Source organism: Narcine bancroftii, assembly GCF_036971445.1.
Source record: "Narcine bancroftii isolate sNarBan1 chromosome 12 unlocalized genomic scaffold, sNarBan1.hap1 SUPER_12_unloc_2, whole genome shotgun sequence".
Classification (NCBI taxonomy): domain Eukaryota; kingdom Metazoa; phylum Chordata; class Chondrichthyes; order Torpediniformes; family Narcinidae; genus Narcine; species Narcine bancroftii.
This window is the reverse complement of record NW_027211808.1, coordinates 2,687,595-2,707,660: the sequence shown is the minus strand read 5'-3', so window position 1 is coordinate 2,707,660 and position 20,066 is coordinate 2,687,595. Positions and strand designations below refer to the sequence as shown.

Sequence of the window (20,066 nt, the reverse complement as noted above, 5' to 3'; positions counted from 1 at the left end):
AAGTCTTCTTGACGTTGAAGATCCAGAGCATTGGGCTTGGAATCATTGGGCTGAAAATATGACTATATTTTATTGTGTTTAATTAAATAATTAAGTATGTATCTGGCTGGGGGGGTGGGTGGATGATACTGAAAACTTTGATAGTCATCTGCTGCTAGTGGGTTTATCATACCTAGATAATTAGGGTATTACTACCTTTGGGTGTTTTTTTCTTTTTTTAGGGTTTTTTTTGGAAGAATTCTAGAGGGGAGCATTATTTTATAGTGTGTAAATATATTACTAGTTAAAAAAGATGTCTAAATTGAATTTTGAAACTTTTAATGTTCAGGGATTAAATAATCCAATTAAGAAAAAGAATATTTGCTTATATAAAAAAGTAAAAATTGATAATGCTTTTTTACAAGAAACACATTTCACTGAAAAAGAACATTTGAAATTGAAAAGAGATTGCATTGGTCATGTTTTTTCTTCTTTTAATTATAAGGCAAGCAGACTAGCGATTTTGATCCATAAAAATTTTACCATTTGAATTAAAATCTTCAGAGGGGTATGCTGGCAGAGTATTAAGAGTGAACTGTAAATTTTTTGCTGAATCTTAGATTTTGCTGAATCTTTATGCCCCTAATATAGATGATGAGCAGTTTATTTCAGAAGCTTTTCTATTGATAACTCAAGCTAATGAAAATGCCTTAGTTGGTGGTGATTTTAATTGTGTTTTGAACCCTTTATTGGACAAAAATCAAAAAGTATAAGGAAATCAAAGATGGCAACACAAATTAATGCATTAATGAAAGATTTAAATTTGGTAGATATTTAGTGAAAAGTTAATCCTACAGAGAAAGATTTTTCTTTTTATTCTTCACGACGATTCTTTTTTTTAAATTGATTTATTTTTAGTATCAGCACATTTACAAGGTAGAGTACTAAGAGCTGAATATAAAAGTAGAGTTATATCAGATCATTCAATATTACTTTTTTCTTGTGAAAGTTCGGAGGTAGTACGTCCATCGTTTAGTTGGAGGTTTAATGCAATGTTACTGAAAAAAAAAATCAGAGTTTGTTACTTTTGTTAAAGAACATATCTTATTATTGACCAAGAATGTTAATTCTGTGGATAGTTATTTTGTAATATGGGATGCTCTAAAAGCTTATTTGAGGGGGCAGATTATTAGTAATTCAACGAAAGTTAAGAAACAATATATGGCAGTAAGTTTAGAGTTAGAAAATAAGATTGCTGAGTTAGAGAAAAATTTTCAGAAAGATGTAACAGAAGATTTAAAAAGTTGCATTAGCAAGGTTGAATGTACTTTATAATCCTTTACAAACCTATCAGTTTGAGCAGTTAATTATTTGATCCAAACAATGTTATTATGAGTTGGGGGAAAGAGCTCATAAGGTACTTGCTTGGCAATTGAAAGCTGCTATTAAGAAGAATTCAAAAGATACTTATGAACCTCAGGAAATTAATGACCAGTTTTATTCATTTTATCTAAAATTATATATTTCTGAGGGGAAACAGGATAATGGTTCTATTCACTCTTACTTATCTAAATTAAAGTTACCAATATTAGATGGAAATGAGGTTCAGGAATTGGAATCTTCATTTATGGATTTTGAAATTAAGGAAGCTATTCAGGAAATGCCTAATGGAAAGTCCCCAGGGGATGATGGATTCCCTGTAGAATTTTATAAACTTTTTAATGATGATTTCCCTAATGTATTTGGAGAAGTGTTGAATCAAATTACTGAAGATCAGAAGTTACCAGAATCATGTTCAAATGCTTTAATAACTATAATTCCAAAAAAAGATAGAGATCTATTAAAAGTGTCTTCATGTAGACCTATTTCTTTATTAAATGTAGATTATAAAATTATAGTGAAAGTATTAGCTAATAGACTTGCTAAATATTTACCCACATATTCATCAAACATGTTTTATTAAAAGTAGAAATGCATCAGACAATATATTTTGATTAATTACTTTGGTGAACGCATATCGAAAGCAACCTGACCATCCTATGGTAATTGCATTAGATGTGCAGAAAAAGCTTTTGAGTGGGATTTTTCTATTTAAAGTGTTAGAGAAATTTAAATTCGGCCCTTCTTTTATTAGTTGGGTTGAGGCTTTATATATGAACCCGATTGCTAGGATGGTGACAAAATGGACAGATTTCTTTACCATTAAATTGACTCATTCAACTCGACAGGGCTGTCCATTGTCATGAGCCTTATTTGTGTTTGTTGTTGAACCGTTAGCTCAGGCTCTTAGACTCCGGGATCTCCGGGAGATCTCCGGGATCTCCGGGAGATCTCCGGGAGATCCAAAATGAGTGGTGGACTAGCCTCGCCAAACGAACACAGCTCAGCGCGGACATTGGCGACTTCAGGGGTTTCTACGAGGCTCTAAAGGCTGTGTACGGCCCCTCACCCCAAGTCCAAAGCCCGCTGCGCAGCTCAGACGGCAAAGTCCTCCTCAGCAACAAGATCTCCATCCTCAACCGATGGTCAGAACACTTCCAATCTCTTTTCAGTGCCAACCGCTCAGTCCAAGATTCCGCCCTGCTCCAGCTCCCTCAACAGCCCCTAAGGCTAGAGCTGGATGAGGTTCCCACCCTGGATGAGACATATAAGGCAATCGAACAACTGAAAAGTGGCAAAGCAGCAGGTATGGATGGAATCCCCCCAGAAGTCTGGAAGGCTGGCGGCAAAACTCTGCATGCCAAACTGCATGAGTTTTTCAAGCTTTGTTGGGACCAAGGTAAACTGCCTCAGGATCTTCGTGATGCCACCATCATCACCCTGTACAAAAACAAAGGCGAGAAATCAGACTGCTCAAACTACAGGGGAATCACGTTGCTCTCCATTGCAGGCAAAACTTCGCTAGGATTCTACTAAATAGAATAATACCTAGTGTCGCTGAGAATATTCTCCCAGAATCACAGTGCGGCTTTCGCGCAAACAGAAGAACCACTGACATGGTCTTTGCCCTCAGACAGCTCCAAGAAAAGTGCAGAGAACAAAACAAAGGACTCTACATCACCTTTGTTGACCTCACCAAAGCCTTCGACACCGTGAGCAGGAAAGGGCTTTGGCAAATACTAGAGCGCATTGGATGTCCCCCAAAGTTCCTCAACATGATTATCCAACTGCACGAAAACCAACAAGGTCGGGTCAGATACAGCAATGAGCTCTCTGAACCCTTCTCCATTAACAATGGTGTGAAGCAAGGCTGTGTTCTCGCACCAACCCTCTTTTCAATCTTCTTCAGCATGATGCTGAACCAAGCCATGAAAGACCCCAACAATGAAGACGCTGTTTACATCCGGTACCGCACGGATGGCAGTCTCTTCAATCTGAGGCGCCTGCAAGCTCACACCAAGACACAAGAGAAACTTGTCCGTGAACTACTCTTTGCAGATGATGCCGCTTTAGTTGCCCATTCAGAGCCAGCTCTTCAGCGCTTGACGTCCTGCTTTGCGGAAACTGCAAAAATGTTTGGCCTGGAAGTCAGCCTGAAGAAAACTGAGGTCCTCCATCAGGCAGCTCCCCACCATGACTACCAGCCCCCCCACATCTCCATCGGGCACACAAAACTCAAAACGGTCATCCAGTTTACCTATCTCGGCTGCACCATTTCATCAGATGCAAGGATCGACAATGAGATAGACAACAGACTCGCCAAGGCAAATAGCGCCTTTGGAAGACTACACAAAAGAGTCTGGAAAAACAACCAACTGAAAAACCTCACAAAGATAAGTGTATACAGAGCCGTTGTCATACCCACACTCCTGTTCGGCTCCGAATCATGGGTCATCTACCGGCACCACCTACGGCTCCTAGAACGCTTCCACCAGCGTTGTCTCCGCTCCATCCTCAACATCCATTGGAGCGCTTACACCCCTAACGTCGAAGTACTCGAGATGGCAGAGGTCGACAGCATCGAGTCCACGCTGCTGAAGATCCAGCTGCGCTGGATGGGTCACGTCTCCAGAATGGAGGACCATCGCCTTCCCAAGATCCTGTTATATGGCGAGCTCTCCACTGGCCACCGTGACAGAGGTGCACCAAAGAAAAGGTACAAGGACTGCCTAAAGAAATCTCTTGGTGCCTGCCACATTGACCACCGCCAGTGGGCTGATAACGCCTCAAACCGTGCATCTTGGCGCCTCACAGTTTGGCGGGCAGCAGCCTCCTTTGAAGAAGACCGCAGAGCCCACCTCACTGACAAAAGGCAAAGGAGGAAAAACCCAACACCCAACCCCAACCAACCAATTTTCCCTTGCAACCGCTGCAATCGTGTCTGCCTGTCCCGCATCGGACTTGTCAGCCACAAAAGAGCCTGCAGCTGACGTGGACTTTTTACCCCCTCCATAAATCTTCGTCCGCGAAGCCAAGCCAAAGAAAGAAAGAAGCTCAGGCTCTTAGACAAAATGAAGAAATTAAAGGGATGAGGGTTAAGAATGAAGAATATCAAATTAACTTATTTGCAGATGATGTGTTGGTATATTTGATGGAGCTGGAACAGTCATTGAAACAATTGCAAGAATGTTTGCTGAAATTTGGAGAATTATCTGGATATACAGTTAATTGGGTATAAAAGTTAAATTTTACCAGTTTGAGTGGGAGATTATTCTGAATTTAAAACTTACAAAATTAAAGTGGACAAGTAAAATTAAATATTTTATGTGTTTATGGATACTAATTATCAATCATTATATAAATTAAATTATGTACCTACATTAAGACGGATTAAAGCAGATTTGATTAAATGGAATGATCTTCCATTAACTTTGATTGGTCGGGTTAATTGTATTAAAATGAATATCTTTCCTCAAATTCAATATTTATTTCAGTCAAATCCTTGTTTACTTTCTAAGGGCTTTTTTCAAGATTTGAATAAAGCAGTGCAAGAGTTTTTATGGAAAGGTAAATTAGCTCGAGTGGCGTTGTATGGAACTATACATTGGATGCACTACAATTACCACATTTTCAAATCTATTATAAAGCAGCCCAGTTGAAGTTTATTAGTAGATTGATGGATTAAGATCAGCCTCCTAGCTGGGCTAAAGTGGAGATGGCATGTATTTCTATGGTTGAAATACATTAATTTATATTTTGTTGGAATTTGATTTTGTTACAGCAATATGATACGCTGATATTGAAACATTTGTTAAAGATTTGGATAAAAAAAAACAGGATGTTAGGGTCGAAAGATAATTATCAATTTTAACTCCATTGTGTTATAATCAGCTTATTCCTTTTTCATTGTTTAATAATTATTTAAGGATTTGGGCAATTTCTTTATTTTAATCAATTGAGAGAAAGATTTGATATACCCTTAAATTCTTTGTTTGCATATTATCAACTTAGAGCTTTAATAAAAGATAATTATGTTAGAGAGATGATTTTACCTACTTTGTCAAGATTTGAATCTTTGATAACCTCTATACTGAAAAAGGGTTATAGTTCAGTTATGTATAATTTGTTACAAGATAGTATGGATAAGACAAATTGGGAGAAATCTAAACTTAAATGGGAGAGTGATTTAGTATTTAATTTTCTCGAAGATGATTGGGTGAATATGTGTCAGGACAATGTAATTAAATTGAGTAATGTAAGATCTGGAATGGTTAATTATAATTTTTTACATCAATTATATTTGACCCCGGAAAAGCTATTAAAAAAAAATGGGTTTAGTCATTTGGATTCTTGTTTTAAATGTGACTCATGTATTGGAACTTTTTTACATGCTGTTTGGACATTTTAAAGTTCAATCATTTTGGCAAGGAATTAAAATAGTTTTGGAGAAATTATATAATTTTATACTACCTTTAGATCCAATGATATTTTTGTTGGGAAATTTATATTCGTTAAGGGGAATGGGATTGGATAAAATTCAAATTTCTTTTGTACATTTGGTGTTATCAGTAGCGCGTTAATGTGTTTCTAGTACTTGGAAAGATGATACTGAGATTAATATATCACATTGCCATAATGAATTGAAAGTATGTATTGATATGGAAAAAATGATTTATAATTTACTTGATAATTATTCTTCTTTTGTTAGTAAGTGGTCTCCATATTTGAAATATATGCATTTAGATATACTTTGAAATGTTATTAACATTTATATATATATATAATTTTTTTTTTTTTTTTTGCTCCCCTTAAGGGAGTTGGCTGTAGGGGTGGGAGGGTGGGATGGGAGTTAATGAAAATTGTTTTTTTTTAATTTCTATACTATATGTTATGTTTAAATAAAGTTTGAAAAAAAAGGAAGATGCAATTACGGTGGTGGGTGTTTATATGTTTTCTCCACAACTTTTGACATAACTGTATTAGTAAAGATTTAAAAACAGGACAGAGCTTTCCTAGAAAAAAATGATATCTATTCTGATTTGATTACACCATGCTATCAATCCATTTTGCATTCTGCATGCAGGGCAAACCTGGATCTTGGTAGTGTTTAACATGACAGGTAAAGTTCATTTGGATAGGATTCAAAACTGTAAAAAGTTCCGTAAAATTAACAAAAGCAAATTCTTAAGACCATTTGATCTTCCCTGGTGTTTTCATGCATTCTCATCTTTCTCCCTCTCTTTATTTCTTTCCTTTAAATGGGTATATTATCTGTTAACACTTTTTTAGTCTTATTTTCTTTGTATCATGATTTTTAAGCTAAATAAGGTATGAACTAATAAATATATTTTTTAAACTTGGGTGCTGTGGGCAAAGCCACTGAGCTTTTAATCCTCAGAATGGGATTCAAAATTAAAATTTGTCCCATGCAACAAAATTGCATGTTGAATTGTTCAAATTATAAGGCATCTTGACTTTGTGCAAGATTTTGATGTTCCCCCAACAACTTTTTTACACAATACTTTTTATTTCTGAATTGTAGAATGGAAGTGATAAAGATTTGGTAAATTTGTTCATTTTTAAAAAAAATTTCACTTGTTGATGATGCTCTCATTTTCTGGCTTTTAAACCACTAGAATGGAGAAGAAAATTAGTTAGAATGAAGACAGTTTTTACCCCAATCTCTCTCTTTCCTCCTTCTCCATAGGGAACTGAAATCTTGTGTACAAAATATGACTGGTTTTGAGGTCCAAACTAAATAGTTTTCAGCAAGTGATTTAAAGTGCTAATATCACATTTCCAATGATATTGGGAAGTAAAATTGAAAGGAATGCCATCCTGATATTCTGTACACCATTATGCTTAACAAGGAGATCCAAGTGTTGGGATGGGCAGCAATGTTGATAATAGCCAGTAGCTATCAGATGGGGAAGAGCCACCAATCACCACTTCTTTCTACTGATACCCTTTGTTCTGTTGCAAAATACACATGGATATTAGCCAAATATCACAATTTATTGGGTTTGGAACCTCGACTCAGGCGTAGATGAATTGCAATTTGGTTGGTATCTTTTGGGACTCATCTTGGTCACTTAAACGCATGACGTGACACAGCACTGTTGAGACCAGAAAGCCATAAATGCATCTTTTTTTATTTCTGTACTTTTGTTATTCAGTGCCTTAGCCTTCATGGAGCTGGTGCACAACAAAGGAAGCTTGTTTATTTTAAAATTTGTTTTTATTTTAACTGCAGCACTGTTGTTGTTCTTTTAGGAGGAAGTTCGGCCCCAGGACACTGTCTTTGTACTTGGTGGAGTGTCAGGTGGGAGCTTAATGGGGAGGAAAGCTGCCTGGAAATTTCTAAAGGACAACTGGGAGGAACTATACAATCGTTATCAAGGAGGCTTTTTAATATCACGATTAATCAAGGTAAACAGAAAACATAGTTTAGCAACTTTTCTTTTTGCTGTGTCAGCCAAAAATTTTACATTCCCTTCTTGAGGAATGCAGCCATTCAATTCTGCAATACTCCTCAGTAATACAGTGTTTCAATATGGCACCAGCTCAGGCCAAGGACTGACAATTTAGGATGGAGTGGTTAGCATTCAATGATTATCTGTCAGACTGGAGAGAAAGATTTGGAAGGAGCAGACAGAGGATAGGATCAACCTGAGTAGTGAAAGCTTGTGGGGCTGTAAGGTCTCCTGTTTATATCAGTTTCATGACACCTCTTGTATAATGCCACCAATAGCCACCCTCTGTATAAAGTCTTCATCCCAAAGAGCTTTGCAGGAGCATTGTAAGACCAAGTTTGATGCTGAATGATGCAAGGTGATCTTTTGGGGTCAGATGATCTTTTGGGGTCAGATGATTAAGGACTTTGTCATAGAGATCGGAAATACTGATCATCTTCATGTAGGAAAGTAAGTGAAGGTGATTAGAGAGAATTCCAATGATAAAGCGAATAAATTATTTGTGCTTTTATGGGGTGCACAAGTAGGGATGGAAAGCGAAGTTATTTGAAATTTTGATGAAAAATTTCCAGAATGTATCAGTACTTCCAATGTTATGCTGCTTGAAATGTTTACACATTCTTTCCAGTGTTTTTTTTTAATAGTCTAATGACTTCTAAGCTGCTATAGTTGAACTTAATGGCTGCTGCTCCAACATTTGGACCCAAGTTTCAAGGGTTATCCTGATGGCATAGAATAATTTTGAAGTTGTATTGGGAAGACAATGGAGATTTACAAGGGCAGAGTAACACTCATGCTGGGGCATCACTCCCAGAGATTATAGGAGGTCAGGGCAATGACTTGATAACGGCCTCAAAAATGCACAAGGATGGGTGTAAATGGGGTCATGCCAGTCAGTGTGGAGTTCGTGGGAGGTAAACCAGAGTGTCATCAATTTCCAGATGGAGAGGACTTGTTTTTGAAGAATTATTACCACTGGGTCACAAAGAACATGAAATGTCCTGGGAAGACCAGATGGAATCATGGAAATTACAAAAAGTATTGTTAATTAAATGAATCAGGAAAAATCCTGAAACATCTCTTATTGGTCTCATGAAATCACTAGATCATCGGAATATGCAGTTTGTCCTCAATGGAAGGAAATCTATGGTCCTTCACATAAATAGCTCTATCAGGTATGTGAGTGAGGTAAAAAAAAGGAAAAGAGCCGAGAGCTTGCACAGGCTTACAGAGGTGGTAAAGGGGTACAGTGCCCCTTTGCGGGGGGAGGGAGGTTGGGCGGTGGCACCCCTATTAGAAATTTTTTTTAAAATTTACTCAAAATTACCAGGTTCAAGTCTCTTTTATTGCATTTCAAAGTAAAAACACAATACAAAATAATGTAAATAAGTCATTGTATTCTAATAACATTTTTACTGAATGTTTATCATGACAGTGATTTGTAAATTTATTCTTTTCCTTCTCCATGCCTTTTTGTTGCCTTCATGGTGTTTTCACTGCTTTATTCCACTTTGTTCTTGACTTTCCAAAAATAAATACTTGCTGCCACTTATCATCAACACCTCCCCACCAAGATCCTGCTCCTACTGGGAGTCCAAGGTTTCCACTCCTGAGGTCCATTGCACCTTTGCTCAAAGGCAGCAGAGAAAAACTAATGGGTCCCAATCTGAGCTCCTGAACACAGAAATAATTCAAAAACACGGAAATGTGCGGAAATGCGGAAAATTCACATGCCCGTTCTATGTACCTTTGACTCACAGGAGTGTCATAGACTTTTGCCTGTTCTGTGAAATAGTCCAGCAGGCCTCTTAATTAAATATGGGCAGAGTGCAAAGGTAAGAATGAAAAGAAGAGAGACTGCAACTTGCATGTGGTGAGGAAAAAAAAATCAGCTCCAAGCACATCACAAAAGCAATTAAAGTAAACAAAGGCTGAATCAAAAGGAGATATTGAGAGGTCTAACAAAAATTGTCATATTTGCTGGGTTTTAAGAGTGGTTCAAAAGTTTCCAGAACTGAAGGTTTATGAATATTTGTAATTTTTCCACACTCAGACAATTTCAATAATTCATAATACAATAATCCTAATTATTAAGTATTCTCCCTACTAAATCTGGTTTTATCCTTCCTTTCCCCACAAAAGGAATGGAATAGATTAATTATTTAAATAAAGGACAACTCACATAAAATGACAAAGACACTTACTGTAAAAAAAAAGATGCCATCTATCAAGGACTAAAAGGAAAAAGAAAAACATATTAACCACAGGGTATGCCAGAGCTCATTGCCCATTTTTCAGGTCTCTTACATTCTGATTGGAATGGGCCCTCCCACCAACCCCCTGAGAGGGGAAGGATGTGGGGAAGGTGAGCAGGCAGTGACGTGTAAGGGACCTCACGATATTCTTGCACCTATATAACACAGGTAAGATTGCCAGATCTTAAGAAAGGTTTCATATTTTTTATTGTTAAGCAATTTTTTTGGAATATTTTATTTATAATTTTTCACACAAGCCTGTACAGTCATATACCATGTCCTGCCAGTGATGGCAGTTCACAATCACATATACATATATATGTAATTCTTGTCTTTATGACTATATACAAGCCCACGTCATTACCCACCCCCTCCCCCACCTATAAACTAAACAATTCGTTCATACTACAATGTCAATAACAATAACAAACACTAATATTAAGGAAATGAATAAAAAAAAACCAAATAATAAAAAAGAAATGAAAAAAGAAACGGACTATCACGGCTCCACGGACAGCTTCCGGGTCATTCTTGACTTTCCTTAATTGGGATCAGTGTGGGAGAGAGGGAGCTGCAGCAGGGAACGGTAGAACAATCACTTCCATGCACCTATGTAGTGCAAGTATGGCTGCCAAATCTTCTGAAAGGTGCTGTACTTGTTTCTCAGATTGTAAGTTATTTTCTCCAGGGGAATGCAACTTTGCACTTCTTTGTTCCATCGCTCGATACTAACAACAGAGTCAGACTTATAAGTTACTGCAATGAACTTCCTGGGCACTGCCAATGTGATTAACATAAATTGGATTTGAAATTTGGACAGCTTCATTGTAAGTCTTATGCCCAATATATTTCCCAACAGGAACACCTCTGAGTCCTGAGGGAACTGTTTACCTATAATTTTCTCCAGGACTTGACCTAGATCCACCATAAGAGCCTCACCTTGGCACTTGAACAGGTTGCATGCATGAGCATCCTGGTTGTAACACTGCACCTGAAGCAATGATCCAGGAGTTCTGGTTTTTATCTATTGATTTTCTGCAGCATTATGTACAACTGGTGCAAAAAGATATACTAGACCAGCCTGTACCTTGCATTATTGACCATGGTCATGCTTTCCGGCACAGGTCGGACTAGCACCTCTCACTATTTGTAATGGCCAAGTCCAACTCCCATCTTTCTCTTGACCTATGAAGGCCCAGTTTGAGTCCCTCTGACTGTAACAGGTAATACATTGCTATCCCCCTTCGAATCAAGGCTTCTATACTGCTGCAACAGGTAGAACCATACCTGAACCTAATACATCCCATAGAAAAGACCTTATTTGAAGATAGCAGTGGAATGTTTTATTCGGAAAATCATATTTATTTTTGAACTATTCAAACAACATTAATTGTCTTTGCTCGTAACAGTTCTCTATACACCTGACTCTCTTACGGAGCCAGATGTCCAAAAGCTTGTTGCCCACTGTCAGTGGTATTAATTTATTCAGAGTCAAGGGTGTTTTTGGGGATAACCCCACTTTAATATCCAAATACTAGTTTATTTTGGCCCAGATACTAATCTTCCCTGTCAACAATTTAATGTCCCATTTATAAATAAAATCCTCTGCTATCTTCTCGCCCACCAAGTGCAGATCAGTTTGTGCCCAAGATGGTACATCTCCTCGGACTCTGGCTTTACCTTACCCTTAATTTAGTCTATTTGTGGTCTGAGTCCAGCGTGTTCTTTGAATGAAGTGATAGGAGAAGGTATTCGGTTCAACAGTCAATTTATTACACAGCACAAGAATAAAACTTAACAGAGCTCTGGGTCAGTCGTTAGTTTATAGGTCACCTGCACAGTGAGCCATTCCCCAAGACTGACCCCTATTGTCCAGTTGGCTCAGTTTATATAGATCAACCTTATAAGAACAAAAGTTAGCTTCCTTTGCTAGATTTCATTATCATACAGAACAAAAGTTGTCTTCCTTTGCTAGATCTTTTTGCATAAGGGTTATCACAAGTCATCTCCTGTTTTGCAGATATCTGGGGTGTAGCGCTCCCATCTTAATCCTCCAGGCCAGACTATCCTGTTGTTTTGATCAGAAATTAATTCATCCCCAGATATTTCTAATCACCATTCTGTTCCTGTCTGGCCAATTTCTGCTGTTCTCTTTAACACCTCCTCATGCCTTAATCTTCCTCCTAGACTGGTTTTCTATTCCCTTTGTTTCTTGCAGGCCATTCTTTGTTCTGGTCTGGCCTGTGTCTCCTGTGCTACCCACCACCTCCTTCAGTTTGAGCATTCCTCCTAAATCGTTTTATGCATTTCCTCTCCCTGTGTTTTGGGAGCAGACAATTTTGCTCAGCCAACTTTGCTCCATGCTGTGATTGCCACTTAATCACATTCCTCTTTTCCCCTGAACCATGCAGTAAATATAAACTTATTAATTAATCATTTCTTTCATAATGTTTTAACCCCTAGATTCCAACAGTCCCCCTTTTGGTCTCATGAAAATGAGACCAACCACCAGTTAACTTATGGGACCAAGATCTCAGGAGTTTTTGCAAGGACCGGCATCTCTGACCCCTTGTTAAACTTAACCTCACAAACTTGGCCATTATGAACACACTTCAGTCCAGTGGGGGCCCCAACACAGTGTTCAGGAACGTCTGACCAATCCGCAACGTACTGTTTTGGTTCATTATGGGCTTCCCAGGCTGACCACAAACACTTTGTACAGTTGTTTCCTTCTCCAGATGCTTCAAGGGCTACGAACAACATCACCCATAGTCCCCACATAGTGTCTATCACAGCCCCCTAAATTCTGTTGACTTCAATATAGAAATATCACTTCAAATACTGAAATACAGTCACCGTAATCCAATAGTCTCTTTAAAGGGACCCGTTCAAAAAGTTCTTAGTCCGTAGTTGCTTCACAGGTTCTCAGTCATCTCCGTTCGAAACTGTTCCAGTGTCCGTGTTGGTGGGTCCGTTGCTGCACACTGTCTCCAATGATACCACGTCTCACCTTTTCCCTGTAGTCGAACCGCGTGGGACGTCCTCTCCACCACTCTGAAGGGTCCTGTCCACCTGGGCTCCGACCACTTTCTTTTGATGACCTTTAGCAGAACCCACTCCGCGACTAAAGGTATCAGTGTTTCCCCTTTTCTGTTGGGACTTGTGACCTGTTGTGAAAAATCTGACACCAGAGCCGTTAGTTTATCATAATAAAGCTTGCATCCCATTGAACTTACCTCATTCTTCGTAGTCTGAATTCCGGCTCCCGGTCCCGGAAACTGGTGCCCCGTTTGTAGTTCATATGGAGTAAATCCTGTCACAGAACTTACCGAACTCCTTATTGACATTAATGCCAGGGGCAACGCATCCACCCAATTTAGTTTGGTCCGTGCCTGTACTTTCCCGATCTTACCTTTTATTGTTTGGTTCATCCTCTCCACTTTCCCTTGGGATTGTGGATGGTACACCGTTCCAAAGGCATGTTTCAATCCCAACATTGTAGATCGTTATTCTTAAAATGACTTCCATTATCGGACCTAATTTTTATAGGAAATCCGTGTCTCGGAATATACTGGTTGATCAGGAATTTACATACCGACCTTGCATCTTCTCTTTTGGCAGGGATTGCCTCCGGCCACCCTGTGAACACATCTACTGCTACTAAGAGGTATCGATAGCCACTTACCCTCTCAATCATGTCCGTATATTCAAGTACGATTTCCTCTCCTGGTAACTTAGGTAACGGGAACTGTCCTTCATGTGGCTTTACAGTCGCCTTGACATTGAAAGTTATTCATACCTCACACTCTCTAATATGGTTCTCCACCATCACCGGCAGGAAGGGGTGCCACCAATGTATCAAGTACCTTATCATCTGCTTCTTTCCACAGTGTGTTAGCCCATGCGCCTCCTCGAGGAGGGGTTTCATGAGTCCAGATGGTAAAACTGGCCTCCCGTCTATCGATCTCCATAGTCCTTGATCCTCAGTTGCCCCCCTTTCCTCCCATACCATCCTTTCCTGAGGTGATGCCTTTGCTTGTTCCTGTATTATTACTTCTACCTCACACGGTGGCAATGTCATGTGCTGTTCTGTCTGCCTGTATCATAATAAACTGAGGGTCGTATCCTGCTGCCCTTTTAGCGGCCATGTCCGCTTCCTGATTTCCCCGAGCCACCATCGTATCTGTTCTATCATGTCCTTTACATTTAAGAACTGCTAATGCCCTTGGTATCAGGAGAGCCTCAGCCAGTTTCCTAATGTCCTTCTCGTGTTTAATTGGGGTCATTGCTGCTGTTAAAAACCCACTTCTAATCCATTGACTAAGCTCAACCTGTATTGTCCCTACCACATATGTTGAGTCTGTATATATGTTGACCTCCTTCCCTTCTGCCCATTCTAATGCTGCTATCATTCCCTGTAGTTCTGCGAGTTGTGCTGACTCCTTTCTTCTCACTGTCCCTGTAATGATTTCTTCATATCCTCCTGTAGTTTTTCGTACCACCGCATAGGCAGCTTTCAATCCATCTGTGGGGCGTCTGTAACAACACCCATCTGTAAACAAGGTTTCATCTGGTTCTCTTAAGGGTGTAGCCTGTAAGTCAGGTCTCATTTTAATATCCTTTACTACCCTCTTCTCACAACAGTGTGGTTCTCCCTCTCCCATATTGTCTGCCATGTTAATGCCTTCATGAGTAAACGTAACATTTGGAGCATTCAGGATCTTTTCTAGTCTCGTCTGCCTTAGCGAAGTCATTGTAAATGCTGTCGAGCTCACAAATGCTACAATACTATGTGTTGTTAATACTGTCAGGCCATGTCCCATTACTATGTGTGCCACTTTTTGTAGAATCTTTGCTACTCCCGCTGCATGTCTTGTACATGGTGGGTGTCTGTCTTCCGTCGGATCTAGTGTGATACTCACATACATGAGCACACATCTTCCACCCCCTTTTTTCTGAAAAAGAACACCATCAATTGTGTGTGCTTTTTCAGAAACATCCAAAAAGAAAGGTAGTTTATAATTTGGAATCGCCAAATCTATAGCTGTTGTAAGAGCTTGCTTCAATAGAATAAAACTGATCTCAGCCTGTGCAGTCCAATCAAGTGTAGCTCAAGATTCCTCATCCCCTGCTCATTCACCAAAGTTCGCAGTGGATGTGTCAACTCACCATACAATGGGATAAACTGCCTACTATAACCTGACAAACCCAAAAACGAAAGCATCTCCTTTACTGTCTTTGGTTTTGGATGATGTAGTATTGCTGCTCGATGTGCAGGGGAAATCCCTGTGCCTTTCGCTGAGACCATTTTACCTAAAAAGGTGACCACCTGTCTGCAGCATTGCAGCTTTGAGCGAGAGACTTTAAAGCCTGCCTTGAACAGCTGCACTAGCAGGAGACAGGTGGCCTCCAAACAGGAAGTATGATCAGGTGCTGCTAATAGGATGTCATCTACATACTGGATCAGAACTACCCCATCTGGCAGTGCTAGCCCCCCCCCACCCAGCTGTTCTTTCAACACCTGATTGAAAATCCCTGGAGATAAGGTAAAGCCCTGCAGAAGCCTAGTATACCGCAACTTTCTACCTCTATATGTGAACGAAAATACATCTCTTAATGGTTCTGCCAGCGGCAAGCAAAAGAAAGCATTCGCTAAATCTATGCAAGAGAACTACTTGTGGTTAGGGGTTAAAGCAGTATATGGGTTTGGTACTGGAACTGTGGGTGTTCGCACAATACCATTAATGCGCCTTAAGTCATGGGCCATCCGATATTTGCCCGTGACTTGTTTAGGAACAGGTAAGATGGGTGTATTCCAACTAGAACACGAATGTTCCAACACCCCTGAATACATAAGGCCATCATTGGTATCTGCCAAACCTTCCTCAGCTTCAGGTTTGTGGGGATACTGCATCTGCCAAATAGGGATGTAATCTGACAGTTCGAAGGTTATGGGATCAACCTGCTGACAAAAACCCACATCTGCTGATCCCACTGACCACAGATTCTCAGGGAGAGAATCTAGCATAGGGGCCAAGTCGGGGTGATCCATCTTCTCTCTACCATGAAAACGTTCAATCTGTCTATGCTCAAGGAGGACTCGATCATATATCGGGGACAAAATTCTGTATGCCTGACCAGATGAGGAGAACTGCACTGTCGGTAATTGGGTGTCAGACCAGTCACTAAGGGACATCAAGTTCCGACACATCAGTCCCAAATCTTTTGCCTGGTGAGTAGTGCCAATTGCAAGGGTGACATGAGGAATGTCATCTCATACCATTCCAGCTGTTCAGATGTCAGTGCCACCGTAGCGGCCACTCCCTCATTTCCAACCACTATGTAGTCCGAATTAATTTCCCATAGCATGCCCTCTACCTCTTCATAAAAGGCATGCTGATACATTTCATCCCCATCCCTATCGTAAAAGAGGGTCATATGAGGGGGGGGTCTGAGGGAGGGGTATACAGGTGTAACGTCTGGATCCACGGCTTCCATTGATTATAAAGCTTTAGCAGCCCTCCCTTCTGTGGGTCCTCTGGTTCCAACAGCCCCCAGTAAATGTCAGCCCATTGTCCCTCAGACGCGGATCCTCCAGCTGCCGCCAACAACATCTGAGAACCGGAATGAAGTGTAGTTACCGAACAGTTCATAGAATATCCATTTGGAAAGGTGACCTCTAATCTGCTGGGTCCACAAAGGATCGATGCTCCGCACCTGACCAACAGGTCTCTGCCCAAAAGATTGGTAGGCACGTAGCTGACAAAATGTATTGATGTGTAAAAGTCTGTCCCGCCCCAGAAGTGACTAGTGGTGTAGAAAACGGCAGATTTTCTGGTGTACCCGAGAACCCTATCAGCTGGACGCTAGAGGATGATGTTTTATCTTGAAACTCAGCGCCAGTGAGTGTTGAAAATCTGGCTCCCGTATCCACTAAAAAGGATACTTCCATGTCCGTTTAATCTGCAGGAAAGGGTCTGCCAACCTAGCCTGCTCGTGGGTGCTCGGGCTCCGTCACTGTGGGCAATATTGCTCCTCCTCTGTCAGCAAAGGGAATTGTCTCTTCGGAGCTAGAGCCGCATAGGGTGCCTGATGTACCGGGGGTGGCACTGACGATCTCTGGGGCTGGACCCAATGCTCATTTTGTGGTGGTCCATATCCCCTTCCCCCAGTGTCCCGAGGATCCCAAGCTAGGGGGCAGTCTCTCTTCCAGTGTCCTGGCTGACTGCATACAAAACATACAGCTGGTTGCATTCGTGGAGCACCCCAACTTCTCCCTCTTACTCGGACTCCCCCCCCATTGGACCTCCCGTACTGCCCACATAGGTGGGACCCGGTGCCCAATATGGGGCCGGGTGCCAACTCATTATTCCCTTGTGGTGGCTGCTGAATCATCTGGTTCGCACCCTTTGAGGAAATCTTTTTTGCCTCGTTTGCCTTTTTCCTAGCCTCTTCCAATTGAAGCTTAAGGAGTTGCACTTGTGCCGACTCCGTAGTTTGTTTGTCCTCCTTTTGCTTAGCCCTGTAACGTTTCATGTGACGGGTCAAATGTTTTTCCCATTGCTCACTCAAGCAGCCAGGAATATCAGGGTTATTCTCTAACGCCTCCCTAACTACAACTGGCAGTCCGCTCGTTACTGCAGCCCTAAAGAGTGTAGTCTGCAAGGGATCTGTGGCTGGGTGTACTCCTGCTTTATCCGTCCAACTCTCCTTACACTGACTCGAAAAAGTCAAGATCTCCTCATCCTCCTTTATGGAAAAGGTCAGGAACTGCATGACACCAGGGGGAACGAGAAACTTATCCCACATTGCCCCTCCTACTGCCATAGCATGGTTGGCAAATGGCTCGGCATCGAGGCACCTAGTGATTCCTGCGATCATTTGTACCTGCTGTATCTCCCACAGCCCAAGATGTTTACCCAATAATGCTCTCCAATCCCCTATGGCTATCTTATGTCCCATCGAATATTGGCAGAACTTTCCCATCCATGCTCCACCTCCCTCAGTCGGAGGTGGCATTTTGTCCAAACTACAATTCATGTCGGTGAATGAGAAGGGTTGATACCTTTCCCCAATTTGCGGACCCTCATAAATTAGCGTCATCTGTCTATACCTTTCTGGAAGCCGTACTTCCTCCCTGTCCCGCAACGCATATCCCAAAGGGGAGCGAGGGTTATCCTGACCCTGTCTTCTGTGTGTGATCATGCTTCCCCTGATCATGACTGGCTGTTCCTGCTCTTCACTCTCAACACTCACACTAGCTATATCAGTTTCCTCATTCTGCTCTTCCATCTGACACTCGCTGGGTCATTTCCCTTCCTATTCTCTTGTCCCAGCTCTCTCTCATCTGTATTTCCCAAGCCCCTACTATTTTCCCTTACTGCATGTATATCGTTCTGTACTTCGTGCACCCACTCCTTTGTTTCCTCCACTCTCTCCTGCACAACTCTCTTAAGTCTCTCCTTCGCCTCATGTAGTTCTGGACCTGTTAACTCAGTGACATTCACTATTCCCTCACTTATCTGCATCGCTGGCATTTGGGGAATAGGATAAGGTGGTGGCAATGTCTCCGGTAACTTTGGATATGGCGGGGCTGACGGCTTAACCTCCCCCGTATTCTCCTTAGTGATATGGGATTCCTTTTTAATATCATGTTCAAGGTTCGCTTCCACAGCCATGCAAGCCAATGTCATATTGTGTAAATCTGCCCTTCTCTGTTCCTTCACTTCTTTCTGTTGTTCAAGCCTTCTTCTATTCCATATAGATCCTTGTCCCTTTGCCTCATGTTCCTGTACCACCTTGGCTGCTTCCCTCTCTGTTTCTCCTAAGTACAGTACCAGCCGGATTTTTTCAAACCCTCGTGGTACCTTCCCCTGACTCTGCAGCTCTTTCCATATCTGTTCGTACCGTGCCATAGCCTGTACCTCCTCTCCCTTCGGTAATCCTCCCAGTAATTGATTCCTTGTTTTTTCCCACTGTCGGTTTACAGATGGGGGAACTCCTCTGTCTTCCCCGAGCTCTTGCCCTATATCCCTATTTACTCCTTCCATCTCTGTTCCGATTTTTAACCCTTTAGACTTCGTACTTCACTGGGTCTCTCCCCTGGTAGGATTTTGACACCCTGCAATCCTCTTCGACCCTTCCCACGTTATTATAAACACCAGCGGCACACTGTACACAATCCTTAAACAAATACTTATTATAAACTATTATGATACACTATACGATTCTTAAACAGATACTTATACACTATAGAAACAAATAACTATAACACAATACACCTTATACAGATACTTATTATACACTACTACAGTACACGATCCTTAATCAAATACTTATTACTCACTATAGAAACAAATAACTATCACAATACACCTTATTCTAATTGGCCAAGTGTCTAAACCTATCTCTCGAGATCGCTACAAGGGGACTCCAACCCCGTTCTACTAGGGGGACTCTAACCCCCTTTTTTCTACAGGGGACTCCAACCCCGTTCTACTAGGGGGACTCCAACCCCCTTTTTTCTACAGGGGACTCTAACCCCAGTTCCTTACGGGGGACTCTAACCCCCGTTTCTTGCAGGGGCTCTAACCCCTGAAGCTTTTATTCTTTGGTTTTAACTAGGACTTTTGCAGAGTAGTGACAACACACAATTTTATCGTTGCCAATAGCAGAACTTCGTTTAAACAGGCGTCTGCTTACCTCCCTTTGTTGAATGGTCACTTGTTGTTATCACCACATCACAATCGACCAGTGTTTCGTATCTTTTTCTTCTGTCACTTCTCCATCTTCATCACGTCGGGGTCACCAAATTGTCGGACTCTGGCTTTACCTTACTCTTAATTTAGTCTATGTGTGGTCTGAGTCCAGCGTGTTCTTTGAATGAAGTGATAGGAGAAGGTATTCGGTTCAACAGTCAATTTATTACACAGCACAAGAATAAAACTTAACAGAGCTCTGGGTCAGTCGTTAGTTCATA

General features: G+C 41.0%; 1 protein-coding gene across 4 annotated transcripts in view; it reads left to right on the top strand.

Moving 5' to 3' along the window:
- The window catches only part of LOC138750151 (puromycin-sensitive aminopeptidase-like), a 273,946-nt gene that overhangs the window by 228,099 nt on the left and 25,781 nt on the right, over nucleotides 1–20,066 (top strand). For 3 of the 4 annotated variants that reach the window (XM_069912291.1, XM_069912287.1, XM_069912288.1), the window contains one exon: nucleotides 7,633–7,788. In XM_069912291.1, the coding sequence (XP_069768392.1) occupies nucleotides 7,633–7,788 (156 nt within the window). Of the gene's footprint in view, nucleotides 1–7,632; nucleotides 7,789–13,110; nucleotides 13,213–20,066 lie in introns of those variants that run through there. The other variant, XM_069912289.1, reaches the window with a different exon arrangement.